General features: G+C 45.4%; 1 protein-coding gene and 1 pseudogene across 1 annotated transcript; both read right to left on the bottom strand.

Annotated features, from left to right (window-relative positions):
• Positions 1–9,530: 9,530 nt before the first annotated feature.
• Positions 9,531–11,624, bottom strand: LOC129339085 (membrane primary amine oxidase-like; annotated as a pseudogene).
• A 4,228-nt stretch (positions 11,625–15,852) lies between these two features.
• LOC129339084 (retina-specific copper amine oxidase-like) lies at positions 15,853–18,080 on the bottom strand. The gene is made up of 2 exons (XM_054993688.1): positions 16,511–18,080; positions 15,853–15,884 (listed from the first exon to the last, which is right to left on the bottom strand). The coding sequence occupies exons 1-2, from the start codon at positions 18,078–18,080 to the stop codon at positions 15,853–15,855; spliced, it is 1,602 nt and encodes a 533-aa protein (XP_054849663.1).
• Positions 18,081–23,025: the final 4,945 nt, after the last annotated feature.

The raw sequence follows: 23,025 nt of genomic DNA, 5'->3' as shown, positions 1-23,025 counted from the left end.
AGGCTCGGCGTCAGGGCAGGGCAACTGATGGGGGAGAGGGAGGGGCCAGGCCAGGTGTCTGGTATTTGGGGGACTGTTTTCCCAAACAGTACCCCAAAGTATCAAACTGTCTGGGCCAAAACTGGACAACTGGCAACCCTACCTGGTGACCCTTCCAGCTAGTCATACTGTGGGTGAGGTAATATGAAGTGTTTATATACTATTGATTGATTAATTGCTGTTGCTCATGTAGTATGCCATTTTGATTAATAAAACGGCTTCAATTCTAAATCTAACCAGCTGCCTGCTTGGCTGCTCTTTTTCTCATTAGAATCCCGAAGGGAACTGATGCCACTGGGAGCTCTTTGGCAGAGCTGAGCACAGGGTAACACAGAGTCCCATTGCTTAGGCTTTCCACGGGACAGGCAGATCCTTTCTCGGGGAGGACAGACCTGGTTCAAAGCAAGCGGAATGTGGACAGCGAGAATGGTGGGTTTTTCTTTTACTATTTCAAGAGACTTTGCAATGAATTCTGAAGTTCAGCATGTGTCAGATGTGTTAATTTTTTAATGCATGAAATCACACCTGAAGCTGCCTTCTACTGAATCAGTTCACTGGTCCATCAAGATCAGTCTTGTCTACTCACTGGCAGCTGTTCTCCAGGGTATCAGGCAGAGGCCTTTCACATCACCTGCTGCCTCATACTTTTTAACTGGAGATGCCGGGAATTGAACTTGCAACTTTCTGCATGCCAAGCAGATGCTCTACCACAGAGCCGTGGCCTCTCCCTTTAGCAGATGCAGATATGGAAGAAAGGCAGTCAGCACCCACACTATCCTTTCCCTTTACCAGGAGCAGTGAGGGTGATTCCCACCATCTGTTTTCTCCAGTAACCCAAACAGAGCCTGCAGGAGGCCAAGACTCACCAATCAGAAGCCAACAGGACTGACTGCTCCTCAGGCTCGGAATGGGGAGAGGACAAAGGCTGGCCCACCAAACTAATGAGGATAACCGTCAGGATCCCCTTAAGAGGGACTCCCTGTCACACTTCTGGATTTGTGGCTACAGGTGCCGGACAAGTTGTTGGGGCAGATCCAGGGCTCTAGAGTCCCCAATTAAATATGTCAACAATGTGATTTGGGACAAAACAGAAGTTGCCTTATAGGCATATTTTCATTTCCAGTACTTGGGATACAAGAGCAATGCTTGCTGATAAGACTTCCTCTAGAGCCAGTTCAGGTTTGGGGCACTTCAGTTCAATGAAGTTGTTGACAATATAGAAATGGTTCCAACAGAGGATTTTTCTTTGCTTTTGCTTCTTTGTGCAGCTAAAGGATTCCTTTTCCTGAAATCACGTATAAATGGAATTGAAATACTGGTTTCATACAGGATTTAATATAACACTGTAGGCAAGGTAAAAATCTAGTAATACATTTCCCCACAGGTAAGATCCTGGAGTAAGACCCATTCAGCAAAAGGTCCTATTTATCTTGGCTATTGTCCCCTAACATTTTCTTTCCTTCTTCAGTTTTGGATTGCTTTTACTTTTCTGTACTCAATTACATATACTTCATATTCACTTATGTAGCATTTCTGAATGGATCCTAAATCAGTTCCTCTTCTCTAGGGTGGGGTGGGGAGGCTCCAATTAACACATTTTTTTCCATTTCAACTAAATGTATTGCTTATTATTTTTCCCTGATGTTTGTCTGTTATTGCAGTTATAATCAAGGTAGAGCCTTTCCTCTACATGGAAAAGATAGAATTCAGATAGGATGTGGCAGCTCAGTAAATGGGAATTCAATCATTAAGCTAAAGATGCAGAAACTGCTTTGAAACAACAGAGCAAGGTGGGCAATATAAACCTCAAAAGCACTGTGCAGGCCCCTGTGTGGATGCCTAATACAGCAATAACATTTTATGTTTAAAATATCACTACAAATACAGCCTGAAAAAAGATGGGAAGACACAACTGGGGAAGAACTGGAAAGCAACAGGTTGACAGCAGTATTATCTGGACTCTCTGTAAAACTGAGCACGTGGATAGGGTTTTTCCAACTGAAACATGCAAGCAACCAGAATCAAACCCCTCTATAGAAGATGAATGATAAAGATAAAAAGATGCAGAATGTTTTGCCCCTAAGGGCTGGGGCTGGATTATCTAATCCATTGGCTCTAATTCAACTCTATTGTTCTGTGAATTAGTTCATAATGATCTCTGCATGTTGAGACCTTTGGTGGGCATTTGGAAATTTCTCTTGGTTTCCATGAATGTTTTAGGCTGAGAGACCAGAGTTGGGTGAAATTTGGCAGTGGATTGTATCCAGTGATCCATTAGCAAAAGGCGATGACAGTCATGGAAATTTCTCATATTCTCATTTCGCAGCTGTCCCTTCTAACCCAGGAAAGCTGATTCTTGTGGACATGGGGGGATGCGGTGTGGAGACAGAAGGGAACAAAATTGCCTGTTCTGCTTCCTGTCAGTGGAAAGGAAGAGGAAGAAGAGAGGAATTTCACTACCATTTTAGCATGACTCTTAGTCCATCCACGTGTGTCTTGTCACCCTGGAAATCAGCTATCCTGAGCTAGGAAATGCAGGTGGGAGAGGAATTTGGGAAGCATCCGTGATCCCTGCAACCACAGATCACTGGATCCAACCCATTACATGGGAAACACGTGAACCCAACATTGTGTTTTAATGAAAAGCAGCCCTAGAGGCTGTTGTCATGGTGAGGGAAGGACTAATTACCCCTTTCCCTTAGGTTGAAGAAGCCATGGGGGAGCAATTTTGAACAGACAACAGGGCAGGAAGGTTTAAGCAGGCTCATCCACATAGCCATTCATCTGCATTCAAAGCTAAGTCTGATACCTGCATCTCCCTTATAAAATTTAGTTTATCCCATATGATTGCAAGGAAGCATACAGCCCATTACACGCACGCGCACAGGCACACCCACACACATTTGGCAACAAGGAGCTTTAGACCACCAGATGGCGCTGCTTATAAGGCAAAAGAAACAACAATCTTTGCATTTTCTAAAAGTAAAGGGAAGTTTAAAAGAAGGCAAGAATCAGAGGACTGGAACAATCCCTTCAGAAGCTAAATTAATGAATTGGCTTAAGGATGAATAACATGTTATTTAACCTCTATGCAAAGTGTTTCTAGCTATGGAATCTAATGTCATCAATACGCAGATAACCTAGCTCTATATCTCACTATCCAAATCACCAGGTGATACAGCAGAGGTCTTCAGTCACTGCCTGACTGCTGTGATTAATTGGCTGAAAGCGAACAAATTGAAACTGAACCCAGACAAGATGGAAGTGATGCTGGTTGGGAAGGAAGAGATATTGAAGGACATTGTGCTCCCCACTTTTGATGGGATTCAGTTGTCACTTGCAGACTCAATTATGAGTTTAGGGGTTACACTGGACCCAGATCTCTCCTGCTAGAGAAACATTTGATGCAGCTGAAAAAAGGCCATTTCCCAACTCATTCTAGCCCAGAAGATGGCCCCCTACTTTGACATGGCCAATATGGCCACCTGGATCCATACCACTGTAACATCAAGACCTACTACATAGGTCTTCCCTCAAAATCAACTTAGAAACTCTAGTTGGTGCAGAAAACTGCAGCTTGGTTATTATCAAGAGCTAGGAGGAACATGCATATTACTCCCATTCTGCAGCTACTCCATTGGCTACCCATCAGTTACCAGGCTCAATTCAAGGTGTTGACTATCACATACAAAGTCCTTCATGGCCCTTCCTTAGTATCTACGGGACTACTTCTCTCCCTATGCTCTATTACGTCACCTTCACTTATTTGAACAGGGCCTTCGGCATGTGCCACCCTGCAATTGTGCAAAATCAACAGCGCCCGTATAGCACATTGTCATGGCATGCAGCTTAGGGAATGGCCTGCCGGAAGAGGTCAGGAAAACTCCCGCTGTCCTGGCTTTCATCAAACTATACAAAACTGAACTAATCAGGAGGCCTTTTTTACACACACAGGAGTGCTGTACTTTTAAGGAAATGGTTCAGAGAGATGCTTTGGTTTAAGAGGCAGGGGTTGTGAACTATAGTAGTACTGTGCACCTATTGGGTAGCTTTGACATCATTTAATGTGGCATGTCTAACTGCTTATGGCTCTGACCTGGATAGCACAGGCAAGCCTGATTTTGTCAGATCTTGGAAGCTAAGCAAGGTTGGCCTTGGTTAGTAATTGGTTGGGACAACTCTATAGAAGACCAGGGCAGCAGAACCAGACAATGACAAACCACCTCTGTTAATCCCTTGCCTTGAAAGCTCAAGCAGGGGTTGCCAAACATCAGCTAAGACTTGATGGCACTTTCCATCACCAATTGCTTATGCCTTGCTTCAGCATATGCTTTGTTTCAGCCTTGATTCAGCTCTATATTGGATTTCTGTTTGTTCTGCAGTACTGATAGTATTGACTCACTGTGTAATCTGCCTTGAGTTATTGACTATTAGAATGGATTGAAAATAAGTTGGTCAGTATATACCTTAATCTTTTTATATGTTGATATTATATAATTATATAATACATGTATTATATATTATACCACCTTTATATAAACATTTTTAAAGACAACTATAGAATACTATATGCAATTCTGGTCACCTAATCTTAAAGACATCTCAGAGCTAGAAAAGGCAAACGGGAGCAGCAACGGGCAGCACAGTCCTGAGTGGGGGTGTCCAAAAGCATTCAGGGAGTTGACTTACACCAGCATCCCCCCTCCACCAGCATCCAGCCGCAGCACCACTCCACCCCAGTCCTTCGCCGGCGTTTGACCATGGCGGCTGGACATGGATGTAAGTGTGGCTTAAGTCCCTGAGCCAGCACCCAGAGAGCTGGGCTGGGAAGGCGTGGCATGAGATAGTCGGCTCCATAAGCTGTTTTGAGGATGGCCACACCCCCAACAGCTGTAAAAAGTAACACTGTGAAAAATGGCAGCGTACCCAAAGGCGCCCATTGTATAGGAAAAGTCATCTGCCCCTCCCTGCATCCGGCTCCGCCCAAGTGGCCTGACAGCATAGGATGCCGACTACCATGGGGACCAATCCGCTCCCCCTCACACACACACACACAGCAGCCTAGTCACCTCTACCACTCACACAGGGGAGGAGAACTAAGTCCAGAATGTCTGAGTAATAACTACCACCCAAGTTCCCTTGCAGGTCTATCCAACTCATGAGTCCCAGCTTGGGGAGGGCCAAGGGTGCACCAACAGATAAGAAGGAACTGGGGAGGCAGCTGCCTCAGCTCGCTTGGTCACACCAGCCCCCCTGCTCCCCTTGCCTGTGGCCCCCAAGCACTGGCCTCTGTGGTTGAGGTTTGCCGAGGGGGCAAACCCATGACCCAGGATGGCCCATGCCTGCCATGGAGGTAGGCACCCACAACTATGGAGGAGGGCCCATGTAGGGGCTCCATTCAGACTCCCTCGGCCGGGCTCCCCCACTGGGCAGAGGAGAAAGTGTGGTTGTGGGTCAGGGTGACTGAGTGCTTGCTCTTGTACCTCCACTGTGATGGCAGGTGTGCAACCCCATGATTGTCTCCCTCAAAGGATCAGAGTCCAAGCTGCCATGGAAATAAAACAACCAAATGCAGACATGGAGCACTTTCCTGCCAGAGGGGCATCCTTCATCTGGTTGCCAGCAGCACTTGTGACAATAGAATCGCTGCCACTGCCCTCAGCCATGGACACCCTCTCAAGACATGGCAGACCTGGCTGTGACCTGCAAGAGGCCAGGTCCCTTGCCACACATGTGTACCTTTTCCTTTCGGGCCTTCAGAGAGACCGAGGAAGACAGCTGTTCCAGCCCCCAGTAAGCCTTCTTGTCTGCCATCCAAGTCAGCTCCAGGAGCGATTCCCCAGGCAACTCATGAGTCAAACCCACTCCTGAGAAAGCAGCATGAGGACTGTCTCTCCTGGCCCCAACTGCTGCTCTAATGGGCACAGCTCCCTTCCTGGGCGAGGAAGTTGACAACACACGTCCAGACATCCTCTTCACATTGGATAGTTCAATAAAGTCTGTGCCGAATAACAACTCCCTCCCTGTGTATTTGTTTGCCTGTGCGTCACAGTAGCCCCCTCCACTTCTCTGTAGGGCTACTCTTTCACACTTCACAGTGAATGGTCTCTGACTCTGGGCTGGGACAGATAGGGTGGCCGCAAAAAAGCTCCAGGTGCCTCCATGCCTTTCTGTGGCTCTGCTGCCAAAAGAAGCAGGTGTCCAGAGGCACCTTGGAGGCTCCAGCCCCGGCCAGCTTCTCTCCCCCACTCCCTTGTTCAGATTCACTGCTCGCAGCAAGGTGGGATTTGGAGTGTTGCCCATGTGTGTCTGGCGTGGATAAAGTGCAATGGACAGCATTGTTGGCATCTGATAAGACAGGCAGAAGGTCACTGCATGCAGGGATCGAAGTTGATGCAGGGAGGGGAGGGATGTAGAGCGATGTCCTGGGATCTCTAGGGTTCCTCCCCTGTGAAGCCAGACCACCCTCTCTTTTACTGTTTGCAGAGGCAGGGATGGACTTTGAGAATCTGGCGCAGGAGATGGGATGATGTCCCCCCGGAGCAGTTTCTCTGGTCTCACAGGCCATCATTCCACTCTGGGGGGCAGCATCCCAGGACCGAAGCAGGGGTCCACCCTGTCTGCACCATCAGGGCTCCTCTCGAGGCAGGTGCCTCTTTTGGGGCGCAATTTGCCCATTTGCAGGGGCATTCCTGTCCTGTGCACCCACTCTCTGTGGGACAGGAGAGTAGCATTGGCAGCTAGCGATGAGAAACGCTGTCCAGACCACAGACTGGCTATGTCTTTACCTGCCGCTCATGGCGCTGTCAACTGGTGGATTGCATTCCCTGCAATTGGTGGATTCTGCCAGCATTGCCCAGGCAACTACAGAGGATCCTCTCCTGGCTGCACCTTGCTGGGCTCAGCCCACCAGTGCAACTCTCCTGCAAAAGTCCTTAGGGAGCAAACTGGCGATGCCACAGTTACACAGGTGCCGGCACCCAGTGGGCCTCAGGATTGTACCTCAAAAGAATGCCAAAATAATCACAAGGTTGGTGCACTGTACCTATGAGGAAAGGCTAAGAAATGTGGGGTTTTTCCTGTAAACCATAAAGTGTCCTAACACTTTCACTTTCCCTTATAAGAAAGGCTCTCCAACCTTATGATTATCTTATCTTTTTAGAAAGACAACTAAAGGGCTAATTGCATATGACACGGGAGATACAGGTGCCTGTCTGTTGACTCCAGAGGGGGAAACAGCAGCTCCGCAGAGCCATCTCATATTGGAAAAATAGCATTGGGGAATTAATCCACCCCTCACACCAAGATCTGAATTAGATCCTTGCATGTCTGATAACTGGGGCCATTTCCACACTACTCACCTTCATCCAGAACGCTGCAGAACATCACAAAAAAACGCGGAAGATAGACCGTTTCCACACAGCTTACTTTTTGCCGGAACACAGCGTCTTCATGTGCGAAATCGCGCCAGGAAGACGCTGTTATCGCACGATTTTGTGCGAGAACATGCTGTGCTCCAGCAAAAGGTAAGCCGTGTGGAAACGGCCATAGTGTCTTCTTGTGAGAGTTTTGCACTACACCACACAAAACCCGCGTGAGAAGACAATATCTGCCGCGTTTTTTTCATGACGTTCCGCAGCATTCCGGATGAAGGTGAGTAGTGTGGAAACAGCCTGGATTTAAAAGTAAAACCTATTGGGAGTGCCAGTCACAGAACTTCCAGCAGCTTGTCTGATTTGACAGTCACAGAACTAAGACAGGATGAAGGCTGTGAGTGGAGATGCAAAATTTCTGGATATTGTGAAGACACCGAAGGGGTGTATGTGGCATTTTCCAGGAAAAAAATAGACATTTGGGGCAAGTGAAATATATGATATCAAACCAAAATTTCCTTTACTCTTTTAAAAACATAAAATGTATAATTTATAACTTAGCATATAAAATTTTACTATTTAGCGTATTTATAGAATTTAAAAGTATAAATAACTTTATTTTCCATAAGAAAAGTTGCAAGTACACCCCGTACTTGAGAAGGATTTGCAAACTGCTGCACCCTATGCTACCATAGCACATGTGTCTTTCATTTTTGCCATCTGAGAGGTGGGAAACAATAAGAACTGAAGATAGAAAACAAAATCAGTAGTAAACAAAAAAAAGTTTTTGTTTTTTGTTTTTGGTACTCTCACAGGATCTCAGTAAGGCTGCCAGCAAGTCTGAATATTAAACTAAACTTCGTAACATTGAGAATCAGTGTGAACTCTTTAATAATACGTTATCATTAAATACATTATAACCTATAAGCTGTTGTCAAAATTATTTACATTTAAACAAAAAATATTCTTGAAAATGTTTCATATGTCTGTTCTGCGTTTTTTTCTCAGTGCTCCCCCAAACGTTCCAGTTTTTCTAACAGAAAAATTGAAGAAGTTCTCATATTTTTCATGTTACACATTTGGAATACATGAAATTCTTTGTAAGGGAAATTTTTTCTCATTCAAAATGATAAAATATTTCATATGAGGGTCTTTTTTGGAAGCTTCCCCATATTTCCCAATTTTTCCACTGGAATAATTGAAGCCACTGAACTTCTTCAGACTGTACATTTTGAATGTAAAAAACTTGCCTTGAGAAGCATATTACTAAAAGCATTTCTAAAAGAGAAAATATTTCTTGGAGTTCTTTTTCAGTCCTCTCCAAAATGTTCCAGATATTCAGTCAGAAAAACTGAAAAAAATCCTAGGGGGGAAAAAGTAGGTTTTTCTTTTTCTTTTTCTTACAATATTTTCCAGGTCTTCACATCTCTAGTGGAAAGTTGAGCTTTTTCTTAGTGTGACCAAAGAGATACTTCTTGCGTCCTCATTTGCAGAGAGCCACCTCACCCCCTAGATTCAGAGCATTCTTGTCAACAGGAAACGAATACAGATGGTCTGCAAACAACACAGTCTTCTGACATTCCCTGCTGAGAGGCAGCACGCAGCTCTAGTCTTGGACTGAAGCCTCAGAGAAGTTTTGCTAGTACATGGCTCAGGGGGACAGTACATGGGAAGTCAGCTGCCTGTGTCTCCTTTCCAATATTTCACCCACTCATCAGCACTGAATCCTAAACTGATTCATTATTTTAAAAATGTCTACCCCCGTTTTTTTCACCATTAAAAGTCACAGCTAATTTAAGGTGACCCCATAGGATTTTCAAGGTAACAGACATTCAAAGGTGGTTCATCATTGCCTGCTTCTGTATAGCAGCCCTTGACTTCCTTGGTGGTTTCCCAGCCAAGTCATAACCAGGGCTGGCCTGGCTTAATTTCTGAGATCTAATGAGATCAAGCTAGTTGGGGCCATCCATGCTGAAGTGAAGTGAATATATATATATTCAAATTGGAGAGTAGACAGCACAGTCTCAACAAAATGCCTCAGTAAGTCAGTCTTCACTTGGAGTCAAAAACTGAAGCAACTTGCTCCAGGCAGATAAAGAAGGTAATGCCCCTTACACCTCACAGTGCCCTGGCTTGTGTTGCTGGAAAGAAAAAAGGAAGGAGGAAAGGAAAGCAGGGCAGAATATGCAAGACCAAGCATGGCTCCCAGAGGTAAATTTGACTTAAGTTCAAAAAATACAGCAAGAACACAGTGAAGGCTCAGAAAATAACAGGACCATGGGGACACCATATCTTTGTCCCTGGAGTCTACTGGCCATTGAAATGCATTTCCCTTTCTCCTTGCCCTTTTTCAGGATTAATGTATAAATCTATCTTACTTTATTCTTCCTTTGCTCCAAGAAGTTCAGAGCGGTATTATCTTTCTCCTCGATTTTGTCCTGCCAATAACTTGCCCAATAGTACCTCGTAATCTTTTGGCAGAATGAGGATCTAGTTTCACAAAACTATCCAACACTTTAACCACACCACCACCTGGCAGTATGGATAGGATAAGGAGAGTCATGAGACAAGAACAGCTGTGAACAAGAAAGATGTACACAGCCATGGTGACAAGATGTTCGTTGATACTTCAAGGCACTTACCTCCCACATCCAAGTCCACCTTGTAGTTGATCAGGTGGGTATGTATCGTTCCAAGGGTGCGATCACCAACCCGGTTGCCATAGTCCAACCCATCTCCATAGAAGAAAGACGAGGTTATATAGCCAGTGGCTCGCACTTTGCTTTCAATGGCACCATTCATATGGAAAATAAAGTCCCAGATATAGTCGTAGTTTCCCAGGGTAGCTATTGAACGCAAGACCAGGGCAGAGCCAGGCAGCCCCCCATAGAAGAGTGACTGAAGGTTGGAGTAATGGCGCCGAAATGGGGCCCCAATATTTTCCTCAAAAACACAGATGGAATTCTTCTGCACCTCTGGGTCCAAAGTTTCAATTAAATAGGCAGCATCGAGATAAATGGCAGAATAAGGGCAATCAATCCCCTTGACCAGTGAATATGTAAATCTTCCAATTCCGAAGCTTCCATCCATGTATCGGGTTGACATCCCAACAGGGCTGTTGGAGCCATAGACTGACATGGCATCCTGCACACTGAGCTCATAGACAATCCTTTGGCCCTGGAATCGGATATCATGGATATGTGGTCCCCTGTTCACATCCATCCTGAAGGCAAAGCTCCACAAAGAAGAGACAACCTGGTTGTGGCTCACACTGTACCGTCGTCCACAAGGCTCATGGTGTAAAGGACCATATCCGACAGGAGGAACCCTGGGATTAAGCGAGGAAGCCCCCCCATCAGAGGACACTGTCTTCATCTTCTCTACACGCACATGCTTCTCTAGGAATGCTCTTTCCAGCTCTGCCAAGCCATTGTAGTACTGGCCGTTGTAAAAGACTTTTGGCACACTCCATTGAGAGACGTTCAGACTGCTGTGGTCAACCAACAGCTCCATTCCCACAGGGTGCAGGAAGAAGCCAGGTACGTTCTGGAACAAGACAAACCAAGTGGCACGATCTCCAGACTGGAACCCCCGAGGAGCTGCTTCGAGACCTGCAAAGTTGCTCCCATTGTGTCCAAATGCCTCATCCATAAATGTGGGTGCCTCAGGTAGTTTCTTTTCCACTACAAATTTTGCAATCTCTTCATATTCATTACCTAGCATAGTTCTGCGGTGGTAGGGTAATTTCCCACCATACTTTTGGACTGTCACATCCTGATGATATGTCGGCATTGGGAGCGGGCCCACCACATACTCTGTGATATTCGGGTCTGACTGGCTTCCAAAGTACACTACAGCCAGTGCCTGTCAAGTGGGGCACATCCCCCCATGATCAAGGAACTTCAACACCTCATCTTTGTGAGGAAGCTGCACATCCAAGTAATAAATGCAGTTTTCAGAAGAGCTGGCAGAAGCAGCATCTACCAAGTGCACACCCAGGTGGGACTGGAGATACCTTACCACCTGGACCATCTCTTCTGCTGACAGGCCAGCAAATACCAAACTCTGGTTGTTGTGTCTTTCCTTCAGGAAAGCCTGTGGCTCGACACCACAGAGGGTAGGGTTCTCCTTCCAAGTCAGCAAGACACACACTAAGACAAAAATAGTGACCAGAGACAGCAGGAGAAGGATGAGGAGCATTTTCGGATTCATCATTGCAAAATAAAGTCTACGAACCTCTGCAGCTGCACTCAAGCTATATCCCCAAAGCAGATAGGCACTGAGGTTACAGCAGGATATGCTACTCCAGGAAATGTGAAAAGAGGCCACAGGAAGGAGGAATTGAGTTCATAAGGAAGAAAAAAATCTGGACACTCCCCAGGCTAGCATCTTTTGCAGTCCTTTCTGAAGAGTCATTGCTTCAGTGAAAGAGGGGCTGGGACCAGGGGGAGCAACTCAGCCTTGTTGGGTCTGCATTGCTCCTTGAACATCTTACTATTTCATTCTTGCTGCTTCCAAATCTGAACATCTGTTGTTGTTGTTGTTTGTTGTTGTTGAAACGTTTATGGGTTTGGAGGTCAAGCCATAAGGAACCTTTGCTGAGACATCTCATTCAGTTATCAACATCAATCTGAGAGCACCCAGGAACTGAACTCTGTTGGAAGTTTAAGCCCTGTTCTGGTTTCAATTTACCTGAAGGACAGGGCAATTCATTCTGACAAAACTTGATATTGAGTCCTATAAATATGGAACAGCATCAAGTCTTCTCCTGAGCTGGGGGTGGAGGAAGGAGAAGTAGGAGGAGATCAGCAGACAGTGAAAAGGAGAAGTTAGAGGAGCACCTTTGAAGCAGAAGAAACATCCTTGGCTAAATCCTAGAATCTAAATACAATTCTGGGTGAGAAAGACTTGGCAGGCAAATGGGGGTCCGTAGGAGAAATAAAAGAATTAATGCTAATTATTTGTACTAGAGAAGGGGGGTGAATTTAAGGGTATCATAGGAACTGGCTTATAGGGATCAACTTTCAGAATGTAAACAGATCCTTTTCCATGGCCGATTCCAGACGGCCCTCTGCAATCTGAAACGTTGCGCGTTGTCACACGTCGTCGCGCAGAAAACGCAAAATATCGCATTTTCTCGCGCGAGTTTTGCGTGACCTCGCACAAAACTCTCGCGAGAAAACGCAATATTTCGTGTTTTCCGCGCGACAACGCGTGACGTTTCGGATTGCAGAGGGCCGTCTGGAATCAGCCCAAGTTCCAAATTCTGAGTTTTAAGTTTGATTGTGATATTTCTTTTGTGACTTATACATCATTTTCAACCACAACCCTTGTGTAAATGGCAAACCCATCTCTGCCAACTCCTTCTTTGACTCTGCGCTCCTCATTTATGGAAATATATGACAGCAGCAGTTGGCATTGAAATGGTGGCTTCCAAGTCATGTACAGAGGTTAACAGAGGGAGTTGGATTCAGACATGTTGGAGGGTATTATTGAATGGTAGTGCAACAACAAACATCCAGTTTCCTTTAACTTAATAGTTTATTTATTAACCTGGAGATTAACCTGGAGATTTTTTGCCTTTCTCTGGGCATTGAGAAAGGGGCACTTGGAGGGAGGGGTTAGCTGTGTATTACCTGCATTGTGCACAGTTGGACTAGATGAGCTTGATGATTCTCTGATTCTATGAAAATGCTCAGTTTGCTAGCTTGCTTCCAGCTGAACCCAACTTCATGGGCCCTAAGCAGACTTGAGGGTCCCAGAATTGTGTCCTCCCCCATCTCCCCTCAAGCTAGGCCTGGCCATTGAATCTAACTCTGTGAATCTTTCTAACTTTATTTTAAAGCCATCTATGCCTGTGGTCATGATGACCTCCACTGACAGTGAAGTCCATAGTTTAATTACTCATTGAGTAAACAAGTATTTTTTCTATCATGTCTCACCTTGGCTAGTATTTTTCTGGACAGAAAAGTTCCAGAATTTCCAGCCTTTCCATATAGGAAAGGTGTTCCAACCCCTTAATCGCCTTGGTTGCCCACTTTTGTACTTCTTCCAGTTCTGCAATGTCATTTTTGGGATATGGTGACCAGAAATGCACACATTATTCCCAGATAAGGCTGCATCATCAGTCTGTAGAAGGGCATTACAATATTGGCTGTTTTATCTTGGTGAGAGGGGGATGTGGGAAGAATCTGTGATCTCTGCACCCACAAATCACTGGTTCCAACATATGAACCAATCTCCAAATACTGTGTTTTAATGAAAAACAACTCTGAAGGCTGTAATTGAAAGTAACTGTAGACACTGTCATCCTGAGGACAATAATAGTTATGGAAAGAACTATTTATTTAGAGTCCGTCTTTCTCGCTGAGACCCAAAGTGGTTTAGAGAATATGAAAGCAGTGCAATCAGACCGTGCATGGCAACCAATGAACAATGCGATTGGACTAGGATTACAGCATTAGGGTCACGCTAGACGTGCAGGTTTTTGAAGAGTTGTGTCTGGGTTCCTCAACCTCAGCTCGGGTTTCCTGCAGCCACACAGCAGCTGTGGGAAATGGCGGTTAAAAAATAAAGGGGAGCCCAAACGGTGTCGGAACGTCACCTCAGGGGAAGGAATTGCTCCTGTCCCCTCAGCTGCTTTCCATGTCAAAACAGTACAGTTTCCCCCACTGTTTTTAATGCTCCACATGAACAGAATACTCCACATGGACCATCAAAAATAGAGACCCCTCCCTACTTGCTCTTTTGCAAAACAGCTTGAGGGGGGAGGGAGAGGCTCTTCCTCCCCCCATGGAGGCTGTTTGGGCTCTCCTTTATTTTTAAACAACCATTCCCGAAAGCTGCTGTGTGGTTGCAGAGAACTTGAGTTGGGTCTGGGAAAGCCAGACCCAACTCTTTTAAAACCTGCAGGTCTATCTTGACCCTTAGAGAACAATGTGAACAATGAACTATCTAAGCCATGTACTATCTAAGCCAATAAAGAAAGTTGATTGCAAGGTATAAGACAATGCATATACAAGCATTGCAAAAAGTTCATTGCAAGATATAAAACAAAGCAGCTAATCCCTTCAATAATCTTTGCAGTGGGCTACAATCCCATTCTATTATAAAGGTGCCCTCTTGGGCTGTTCCATTCTACGACAGCCGTAATGTCTTTTTTAAGATGCCGTCTTTAACATTGGTGTTCTCCAAGTGGGAAATGGAAAAATCCTCATCAGAAACCAAACTAATGGATTGGCTTAACGGATCAACATCAACCACATTTCTGCAGGAATGTTCTGGCTATTATCCTAGCCTTGCCAAAACAAAATATACAATCCCCCCACCAAAAAATCCAAAGCTCTGGTTGTCAGATAAGAGATTGCCCTGAAAGAAGAGTGAACAGAGCACCATTGATAAATTTTTTCCTATATATACTTGGGCAAATATTCCAGCAGAAAGGAAAAATATGCAGTTGCTTTGCTGTCCCGACTCCTTGCTGTCTCTCTCTCATCTCACACATATTATGCCTGAAACAGCTTACCCTCTGTGTCCTATCCAATTAGACACAACGGGCTGGAGTAGAAAGAGTGATTTTCTTTAACTCTTTTATTGCAGTAAAAGGAGAAAGAACAGAATGCCAGAAAAATGGTTCCCTCTGCCCCTCCTTTGAGCAGAACAACCTTGATAGCATTTATGACACCAGAACATCAGTACAATTAATTATAAGATGACTGGTTGGCAATTATATCACTCCGAGAAATTTAACACATGTGCAGCATTTTGTTATATCACGCATGTGTAACTCTACAAAAATCAGCTATTGTTCAATTTTGTTACTTTAAGCATTCTTCTGAATGTGTCCAGAACACACTGTTTGCTTGTCCTGTAAGACAGAGCCTGAATTCTTGCTGGCAGCATCTCGTTAGCTAAACACAGCCTCTCAAAGCAACTAAGCTATTGTGAATTGCTTATGGTAAACACATAGCCAAGCAAATACTGTTTGTTAGGCCTTTATGAGCTGCAGATTGCTTTAGTAAACATATAGCCAAAATAACTGTTTTCCTAGGGTATCACACACAGGGAGCAGGTTATATCCAACACAATGATTGTGGATCTTCCAGGCTTTCCCCTCATCCTGCAGTCCTTTTTGACCCATGGAGTAGTAGCCCAGTGGTTGGAGGCTGCAGTGCAGTGGGGACAGAGGTGAAATCATTCCCTTCCACCAGTGGAGTTCTCCTTTCCAAAGAGACAGGAGGGAGCAATTTTACAATCTTCCCTGCCCCACTGCAATCTCTTGGGTCCCGGGAATTAACTTTCCCAGGGTTGGAAAGAACTGCTAGGAGGAAGAGAAAGCAAAGTCAGAGTTTGTGCCTTCTACTGAAGGCTCATATGGTCCAAGCCATATGGGGGAAGAGAAAGTGCTTAATGACTATCCACTTTCCCAATGATGTAGATGTCACTGGGCCTGGTGTCCCACCTGACGGTCAACTGCAAGGTAGGGAGAGAAGAGGATCTGGCAGCCAGAGATGTGAAGGTCTTGGGGAAGGGGGAACAGATAATGTTTTTTCTAGGACTTTCCCTGCAATTTTTCTGGTGGGAAATTGGGGGAAATTTGGGAAGCACTGGGAGAAAAAAACCCTCCTATGCTTTCTCCTTTGTAATGAGTGAAATCTTGGGTTATATTCTATTTATTTGCAGGAAACTAAGGCATTTATGCTTTTAGACTCCATAAATACACCAACTGATACAATTTTATATGTAAACTAAGTTATGAAATATGCTTCTTATATAGTTAAAGAAGCAAAATAGTTTTAAGTTTGCCGGGAAAGTAAGTATTGCATATATTTCCATTTTCTTGTTAGGAAACAAACATTATTTTCCATTCTTTCAAAAGTTCCAAAAGTGTAACATCTCTACTGACAATTCATTCCTGTCCTTGTACTGGTATGCATCATCTTCCCCGAGTGGAGTTCTGACTTCTGTCCCTTTATGTCACACCTGTCTCCTGGACAAAAGTTGCACACAGCAATGCATTACAAAAGAGAGAGAGAGAGAGAGCTTCATCCCTAGCAAATCTACCTGCAACATATGAGAAGGACTGTGCAGACACTTACCGCCAACATCCAAGTCTACCTTGTAGCCAATGGAATGGGTGTGGACTGTCCCCAAGGTGTGCTCCCCAACCCTGTTGCCATAGTTCAGCCCATCACTGTGGAGGAAAGATGAGCTTATATAACCTGTGGCTTGGACTTTGCTTTCAACAGCACCATTTGGATGGAACACAAAGTCCCAAACATAGTCGTAGTTGCCCATAGTAGCCACAGAGCGCAAAACCAATGCAGTGGCAGGCAGCCCCCCATAGTAGAGCAACTGACGGCTGGAGTAATGACGTCGAAGTGGAGTCCCTGTGGCCTGCTCAAAAACACAGATGACATCTCGGGTAACAGTGGGCCTTTCTGATTGAGCTAGAAAGCAAACATCGACATACGTAGCAGAATAAGGGCAGTCAACTCCTCGGACAAGGGAGTGTGTGCGCCTTCCAATTCCAAAGCTCCCATCCATGTACCGAGTTGACATCCCACCAGGGCTATTGGAGCCATAGACTGACATGGCATCCTGCACACTGAGTTCATAGACAATCCTTTCACCCTGGAATCGGATATCAAACAGACCCAGCCCCCTGCTGATGTCCATCCTAAAAGCAAAGCTCCACGACAAAGAGACAACTTGGTTGTTTCTCACACTGTAACGTGGCCCAGAAGGCTCGTAATAAAAAGGGCCCAGTCCTGTAGGCTGCACTCTGGGTTTCAGAGAGGAAAAATCCCCATCAACAGGGACTCTCTTGATCATCTCCACACGCACGTGCCCCTGTGTGAATTCTCTCTCCAGCTCTGCCATATCCCTGAAGTACTGACCATTGTAGAACACTTCCTTCACAGTCCATTGGTTGATATTCAGGCTGCTGTGATCTAGTAGCAACTCTAGCCCAACTGGGTGTAAAAAGTAACCGGTTACATTCTGGAAGAAGACCAGCCAAGTGCCACGGTCCCCAGATTTCAGTCCCTGAGGGGCTGTGATCATTGTGGCTAGATTGTTCCCATCATAATTCAACACTTCGTGCATGAAGCTCGGGGCTGTGGGGAACACCACACTGTGCAGAACTTGTATCATCTGCTTGTATTCAGCATCTAGCAGGGGCCTGCGGTAATAGGGTATTTGCCCTCCGTACTTCTGCTGAGTCACATCCTGGTGATACATTGGCTCTGGCAGTGGGCCCACCACATACTCTGTGACATTCGGATCTGGCTGATTTCCAAAATAGACCACGGCCAGTGCCTGCCGAGGGGGGCGGCTTCCACCATGATCCAAAAATGAAAGAGACTCTGCTTTGGATGGCAGCTGCAAGTCAACGGAATATATACAGTTGTCAGAAGGGCTGGCATGAGAAGCATCTTCCAAACGTACCCCAAGGTTGGACTTCAAGTACTGCATCACCTGGATCATCTCCTCTTGTCTCAGATCAGCAAAGATCCAGCTCTGGTCACTGTGTGGATGCTCCAAGGAGCCTTGCATCTGGTCATCACAACTAGGGTGCTTTTCACTTATAAACAATACGATGCAAACTAAAGCCAAAACTGCAACCAAGGCCAGAAGCAGCCAGAGGAAGACAGTTTTCGGATTCATGTCTGCAGCACAGGAGTGTCAAGGAGCCAGGCAAAGGCGTTCCAGCCCCAAACAGCTTCCCTGAACTATGACCAACTGGATTAAAGGTGGGGCAAGAGGAAGGTGAGGGAGGAGGGACTCGCAGGGGGCCAGCAAAGGCAAGAAGGAATTCCTGCTCTAGTCTTGATGCCTTACCAAGAGGTGTCCACCCTCCCTTTGGCAGAAGCAACCCAGGGCTGCAGCAAATGATGACCACAAAAATCACATACCTCTCACTCCCGACTGTTTGTCAGCCAGATTCCTGAGTCTGGAGGGTGAAATAGGCATGATGCAGATTCTTGACAATGTGCAGATCATCTTGGCTCCCTGATCCTGGCAAGTTTAAAATGTGTTGAACATTGCAAAAATGCCCACCTTTGCACTGTAATCAGTTTGTGCTCATAGTGCAACGTGCCCTGGATCAGGAAATGGAATGATACAAAATACACCAGACTCTGTTCAGAATCTTGGGCAACAATCTACAAGGATCATACAAAATAACCTCTCCAGTTACTGCATATGCTTAACACAAACACATACACACACACACTCGGGGTTCTCTAAACGGGAACATTTCTAGCTACTCTCACCTTTTCAAAAGGAATGCCAGACTTAGCAATACCAAGGAAAGGCTGCTTTGCGGAAAGGGTACAGTGAATGCAGCAAAGGTTCATCCTCTTCAGGGTGAAGGACTGCTCTCAACTACTCCCACTGAGCTGCCAAAAGAGTTAAAGTTAGGCAAACACACCTCCGCATTCTCTGAGCTCTACCCATTTCCCAAGATTGAGGCACAGGAATGGGTACAAAGTCACAAAGAATCCAAGGAGCTGCTGGTAGATAGCTACCAGGCAGTTTTTTCCTTCTTCCATCAGCCTTTCTAGAACAGAGAGCACATGCTAACCTCGCCTGTACAAGATTTCCATCCTGCAGCAAGAGGAATGCTTCATGCAGTTTGTGCCTCCAGCTGGGGAAAGAAAAACACAAACACACCCATCCAGGAGAGACACAGCGTGGGAGTTTCCACTCCTGGTTCCAGCCTGCTTCCATTTTGGTTTCCTGAAACCTGTCCTGTCCTGTGACTGTGCCCTGTCTCCTTCCAAAGGCAGGACGTTGTCCACCTCAGATGACCCCATATGACCTGGTTCCATCTTGGATCACACAACCACTCCTCTTCCTGGCAACTCCTTCACTGAACTGGAGTCCTTGGTACCAGCTTAATACTGTTTGAGCAGTCTGTATCCTGCTTTGGCATCCGTTGCCTGAAAGAGACAATCTCTGCTCCACTTCTAGTAAAGGCTATTCCTCCTGTTGACTAGCACAGTAGAAATTTTAAGATGGAAGGTAGTGCAATAGATTCCTTCTGAGACAGATGGGACACCCCACTCAAACAATTTATCACGTGTTTGGATTTTTAGCCCACACAAATACGGACAGCTTAGAGCAAATAAAATCATTTAAGAAAATTATTTTTAAATGCACATACTTAAGTGAAACATATTTTGTTTTTTAAATAGCTATTTAAAAATAATCAAGAAGACTCCCCATTTATGTTTGCTTACGCAAGGCAAGGTCATGCATCTCTTCCAGGAGTTAATTTAGGTGTCAAAGGTGCAGGGGGGACAGACAGCTGAAGGGCAGCTACCAAGGAAGCCCTTTTAGCACACTGCCCAGAGCCCCCACAACTGTCTGCTCCCAGCTGGAAGGGTGTGGTGAGACACACCCAGGGAGGGAAGTGGTACTCTGGTTTCTATTGGAAACTAATCTCAAGTTGTTGATAGTTAAAATCAAGACCTGGAATGCTAGAGGCAGCTTATGCAAATATCGAAGCTCAGGTTTAACATGCCCCATGCAGCTGGGGCTGAAATTAATTTTTATTAAAACAAAAGATGCATTTTAATAAACAAAGATGCACTTAAAACCAAGATGCACTTCAATCATCATCTGACCAATTACAAAAACAAATGGGTTAACTTTCTTTTAAAATGTAATTAATTGCTATGACTTCTTATTAAAAAATTAGATAAAATGTGTTAGGTCCTGCCACTCTACTCAGCTAAGTATGGAGCCTTCTTCCATTCCAAGAAGGCTTCCTTCAATGGAGTGGTAGTATACAACTTGGTAACTGTAAATATGATAAATTCACTGAACTCTTTGAGTTTGATCCTATGTTCTGTTCCATTAATGGAAGAATCTTCCAGGAAGACACTTCCTCTAGCAAAACTGAGCACAGAACCCAGCTCATGAACTTTCATCCTGCAACACTGGGGTCCGCCTAGCTTCAAAAATAAGAAAAAATGAAACAAACACAAAATAAAGCAAAGATCCAGAGGAGTTAGCCGTGTTAGTCTGTAGTTGCAAAATAGTACAGTCCAGTAGCACCTTTAAGACTAACCAACTTTATTGTAAAATCAAAAAGAGTCCAGTAGCACCTTTAAGACTAACCAATTTTATTGTAGCATAAGCTTTCGAGAATCAAGTTCTCTTCGTCAGATGCCTGATACAGAGACTGGTCAAATACAGAAGAGGAGGGAGAGAAGGGGAGGAGAGAGAAGAGGCAATTAGGGGGAGGAAGGGGGAGGGTGCAATCAAAACATTCCTTTGCTAGTATATGTAAACATCTCCTTTTAGTGTGTGTATCAGTTGGCTTCAAAGGAGTTTGCCCTGTTAGTTTGTAGCAGCCAAACAGCTAGACCATCCAATTCCAATGCAGTATGAGCCTTTGATAACCACAGCTCTCCCTGCCAGATGCATCTGACAAAGAGATCTGTGGTTCCCGAAAGCCCACGCCAGGTGCCACTGAGCTCCCCCAGACCCCACCTCTGTAAAGGAAATCTGTTACCTGTGGTAATGTGATAACCATTCATAGTCCCTATTCAGTCCCAGCTTGACAGAGTCAAATTTGCATATGAATTCCAGTTCAGCAGCCTCCCGTTGGATTTTGTTTTTGAAAGGTTTCTGTTGAACTACAGCGACCTTTAAGTCTTTGATGGAATGTCCTGGTAGATTGAAGTGTTCTCCCACTGGTTTCTGGACGTTTCCATTTCTAATGTCAGATTTGTGTCCATTTATTCTTTTGCGTAGAGGTTGGCTGGTTTGTCCAATGTACAGAGCAGAAGGACATTGTTGGAACAGGAGGGCATATATCAGATTGGAGGATGAGCAGCTGTAAGAGCCAGAGACAGTGTAGTTGATGCCATTGGGTCCTGTAATTGTATTCCCTGGGTAGATATAGGGGCAGAGCTGGCATCTGGGTCTGTTGCAGGGCCTGGTACCTGTGCTGGTGACTCTGCTGGCCGATTCATGGTTGTGAGTGAGAAGTTGTTTAAGGTTGGGGGGCTGTCTGTAGGCAAGGAAAGGTCTTCCACCCAGGGCTTCTGAGAGAGAGGTATCATTTTCCAGGATGGGCTGTAGCTCACTGATGATACGTTGGATGGGTTTGAGCTGGGAGCTATAGGTGACAACCAGCGGTGTTCTGTTGTTAGTTCCTTTAGGTTTGTCTTGGAGTAGGCTGTTTCTGGGTACTAGTCTGGCCCTGTTGATCTGTTTCCTCACTTCATTTGGTGGGTACTGTAGCCCCAAAAATGCTTGTTGTAAATCTCTTAAGTGTGAGTCTCGGTCGAGAGCATTGGAGAAGATACGGTTGTAACGTAAGGCTTGGCTGTAGACAATAGACCGAGTGGTATGTTTATGACAAGCCTGATTCAATTCCCTGTAATAGAGTCACAGACAGAAAAGCCAAACCCAGCCCTAAGACCACGGCAATACAGCCCAGAAAATCCACAACCACCACCAGCCCTAAGCGTTTCCCTCTTAATCTTCAGGGCCAGGTGCCCAGGTTACTTGGCTGTTGTATGAGAAGGAGTTAATGGCAAGGGAAGAACGAGGTGCTTTCTTGGCATGCTGCACCCTCATTCCTCACTGGCAAAGGGGGGAAAGGGGGAAATAATTTCTTGAAACTTTGAAATTAGATGTAGGAGGGCAGCACCTTGTGGTGCATCTCCAGTTCCTGCTGTGCTTAATATTAAAGAGAATTGCTGTATTACAAGTGGCAAGGAAGAAATGTGGTGTTTTAAACAAAAACGTTGGAGAATTCTCCAAGAGAAGCGATCATAGGGTGAAAAGATTGAGGCTAGAAAGATGAAGTAGCAGCCCTAATGGCCCAGACGAGCCTGATCTTGTCAGATCTCAGAAGCTAAGCAAGGTCAGTACTTGGGTGAGAGACGACAAAGGAAGACGTGGCTGTTATGCAGGGGAAGGAAAATGGCAAACCACTTCTGGTCATCTCTTCCCTTGAAAACCCCATGAGATCACCGTAAGTTGGTTGGACTCAATGGCACACTTTACCACGTTACACGCAAACGTGAACAACCAATTGAGATTTATTGACTACCAGATGCAGTAGAACAGTTTTCTTCTGGGACAAGAAACTAGACAGAAAGGCTTTGCAGAAACAACTATATTGGATTAAGCTAGGCACATAGGCCTAGCAACGCCTAGTTTATCATCGTGTCTCCTTGCTCACAGAAAAAAATGGTGCAACCTCTTGATGTCCCCTTGCATGGTGGCAAACCAGTCATGCAGCACCCTCAATATATATATCTAAAATGTAATACACTTGACTTAGGGTTGCCGGGCAGGAGGTTGGAGGCCCTGCACCCAACTTCTTGATGTCGTTCTCATGCATGCGCACATGCGCTCCCAGCCTGCATGATAACATCACTTCCAGGAAGTGACATTATCACACAGGCTACATGCACCCCTGGGAGTACTCTGGCGCTCTGCAGGGGACTGAATCGGGCCAATATGGGCCCAAAGCGAGCCACTGCAGTGCATGCCCCGGGAGGCACCTCCTCCCACCGCTGGCCAGGTAAGTGGGGGTGGAGGGTGGGAGCAGGGGATCCCACCCCTAGCGTAGGACTGGCAACCC

The sequence above is a fragment of the Eublepharis macularius genome, chromosome 12 (assembly GCF_028583425.1).
Source record: "Eublepharis macularius isolate TG4126 chromosome 12, MPM_Emac_v1.0, whole genome shotgun sequence".
In the NCBI taxonomy this organism is placed as follows: Eukaryota; Metazoa; Chordata; class Lepidosauria; order Squamata; family Eublepharidae; genus Eublepharis; species Eublepharis macularius.
The sequence above is the reverse complement of the archived record's forward strand: the minus strand, read 5'-3'. Positions and strand labels throughout refer to the sequence as shown.

What these genes read in the sequence shown, in the direction of transcription:
- LOC129339084 (XM_054993688.1), bottom strand. Translation starts at nt 18,080, where the DNA reads ATGAATCCGAAAACTGTCTTCCTCTGGCTGCTTCTGGCCTTGGTTGCA. An exon ending in GGTAGACTTGGATGTTGGCG is followed by an intron (nt 15,885 to 16,510) that starts GTAAGTGTCTGC and finishes CCTACCTTGCAG; the next exon opens with TTGACCGTCAGGTGGGACAC.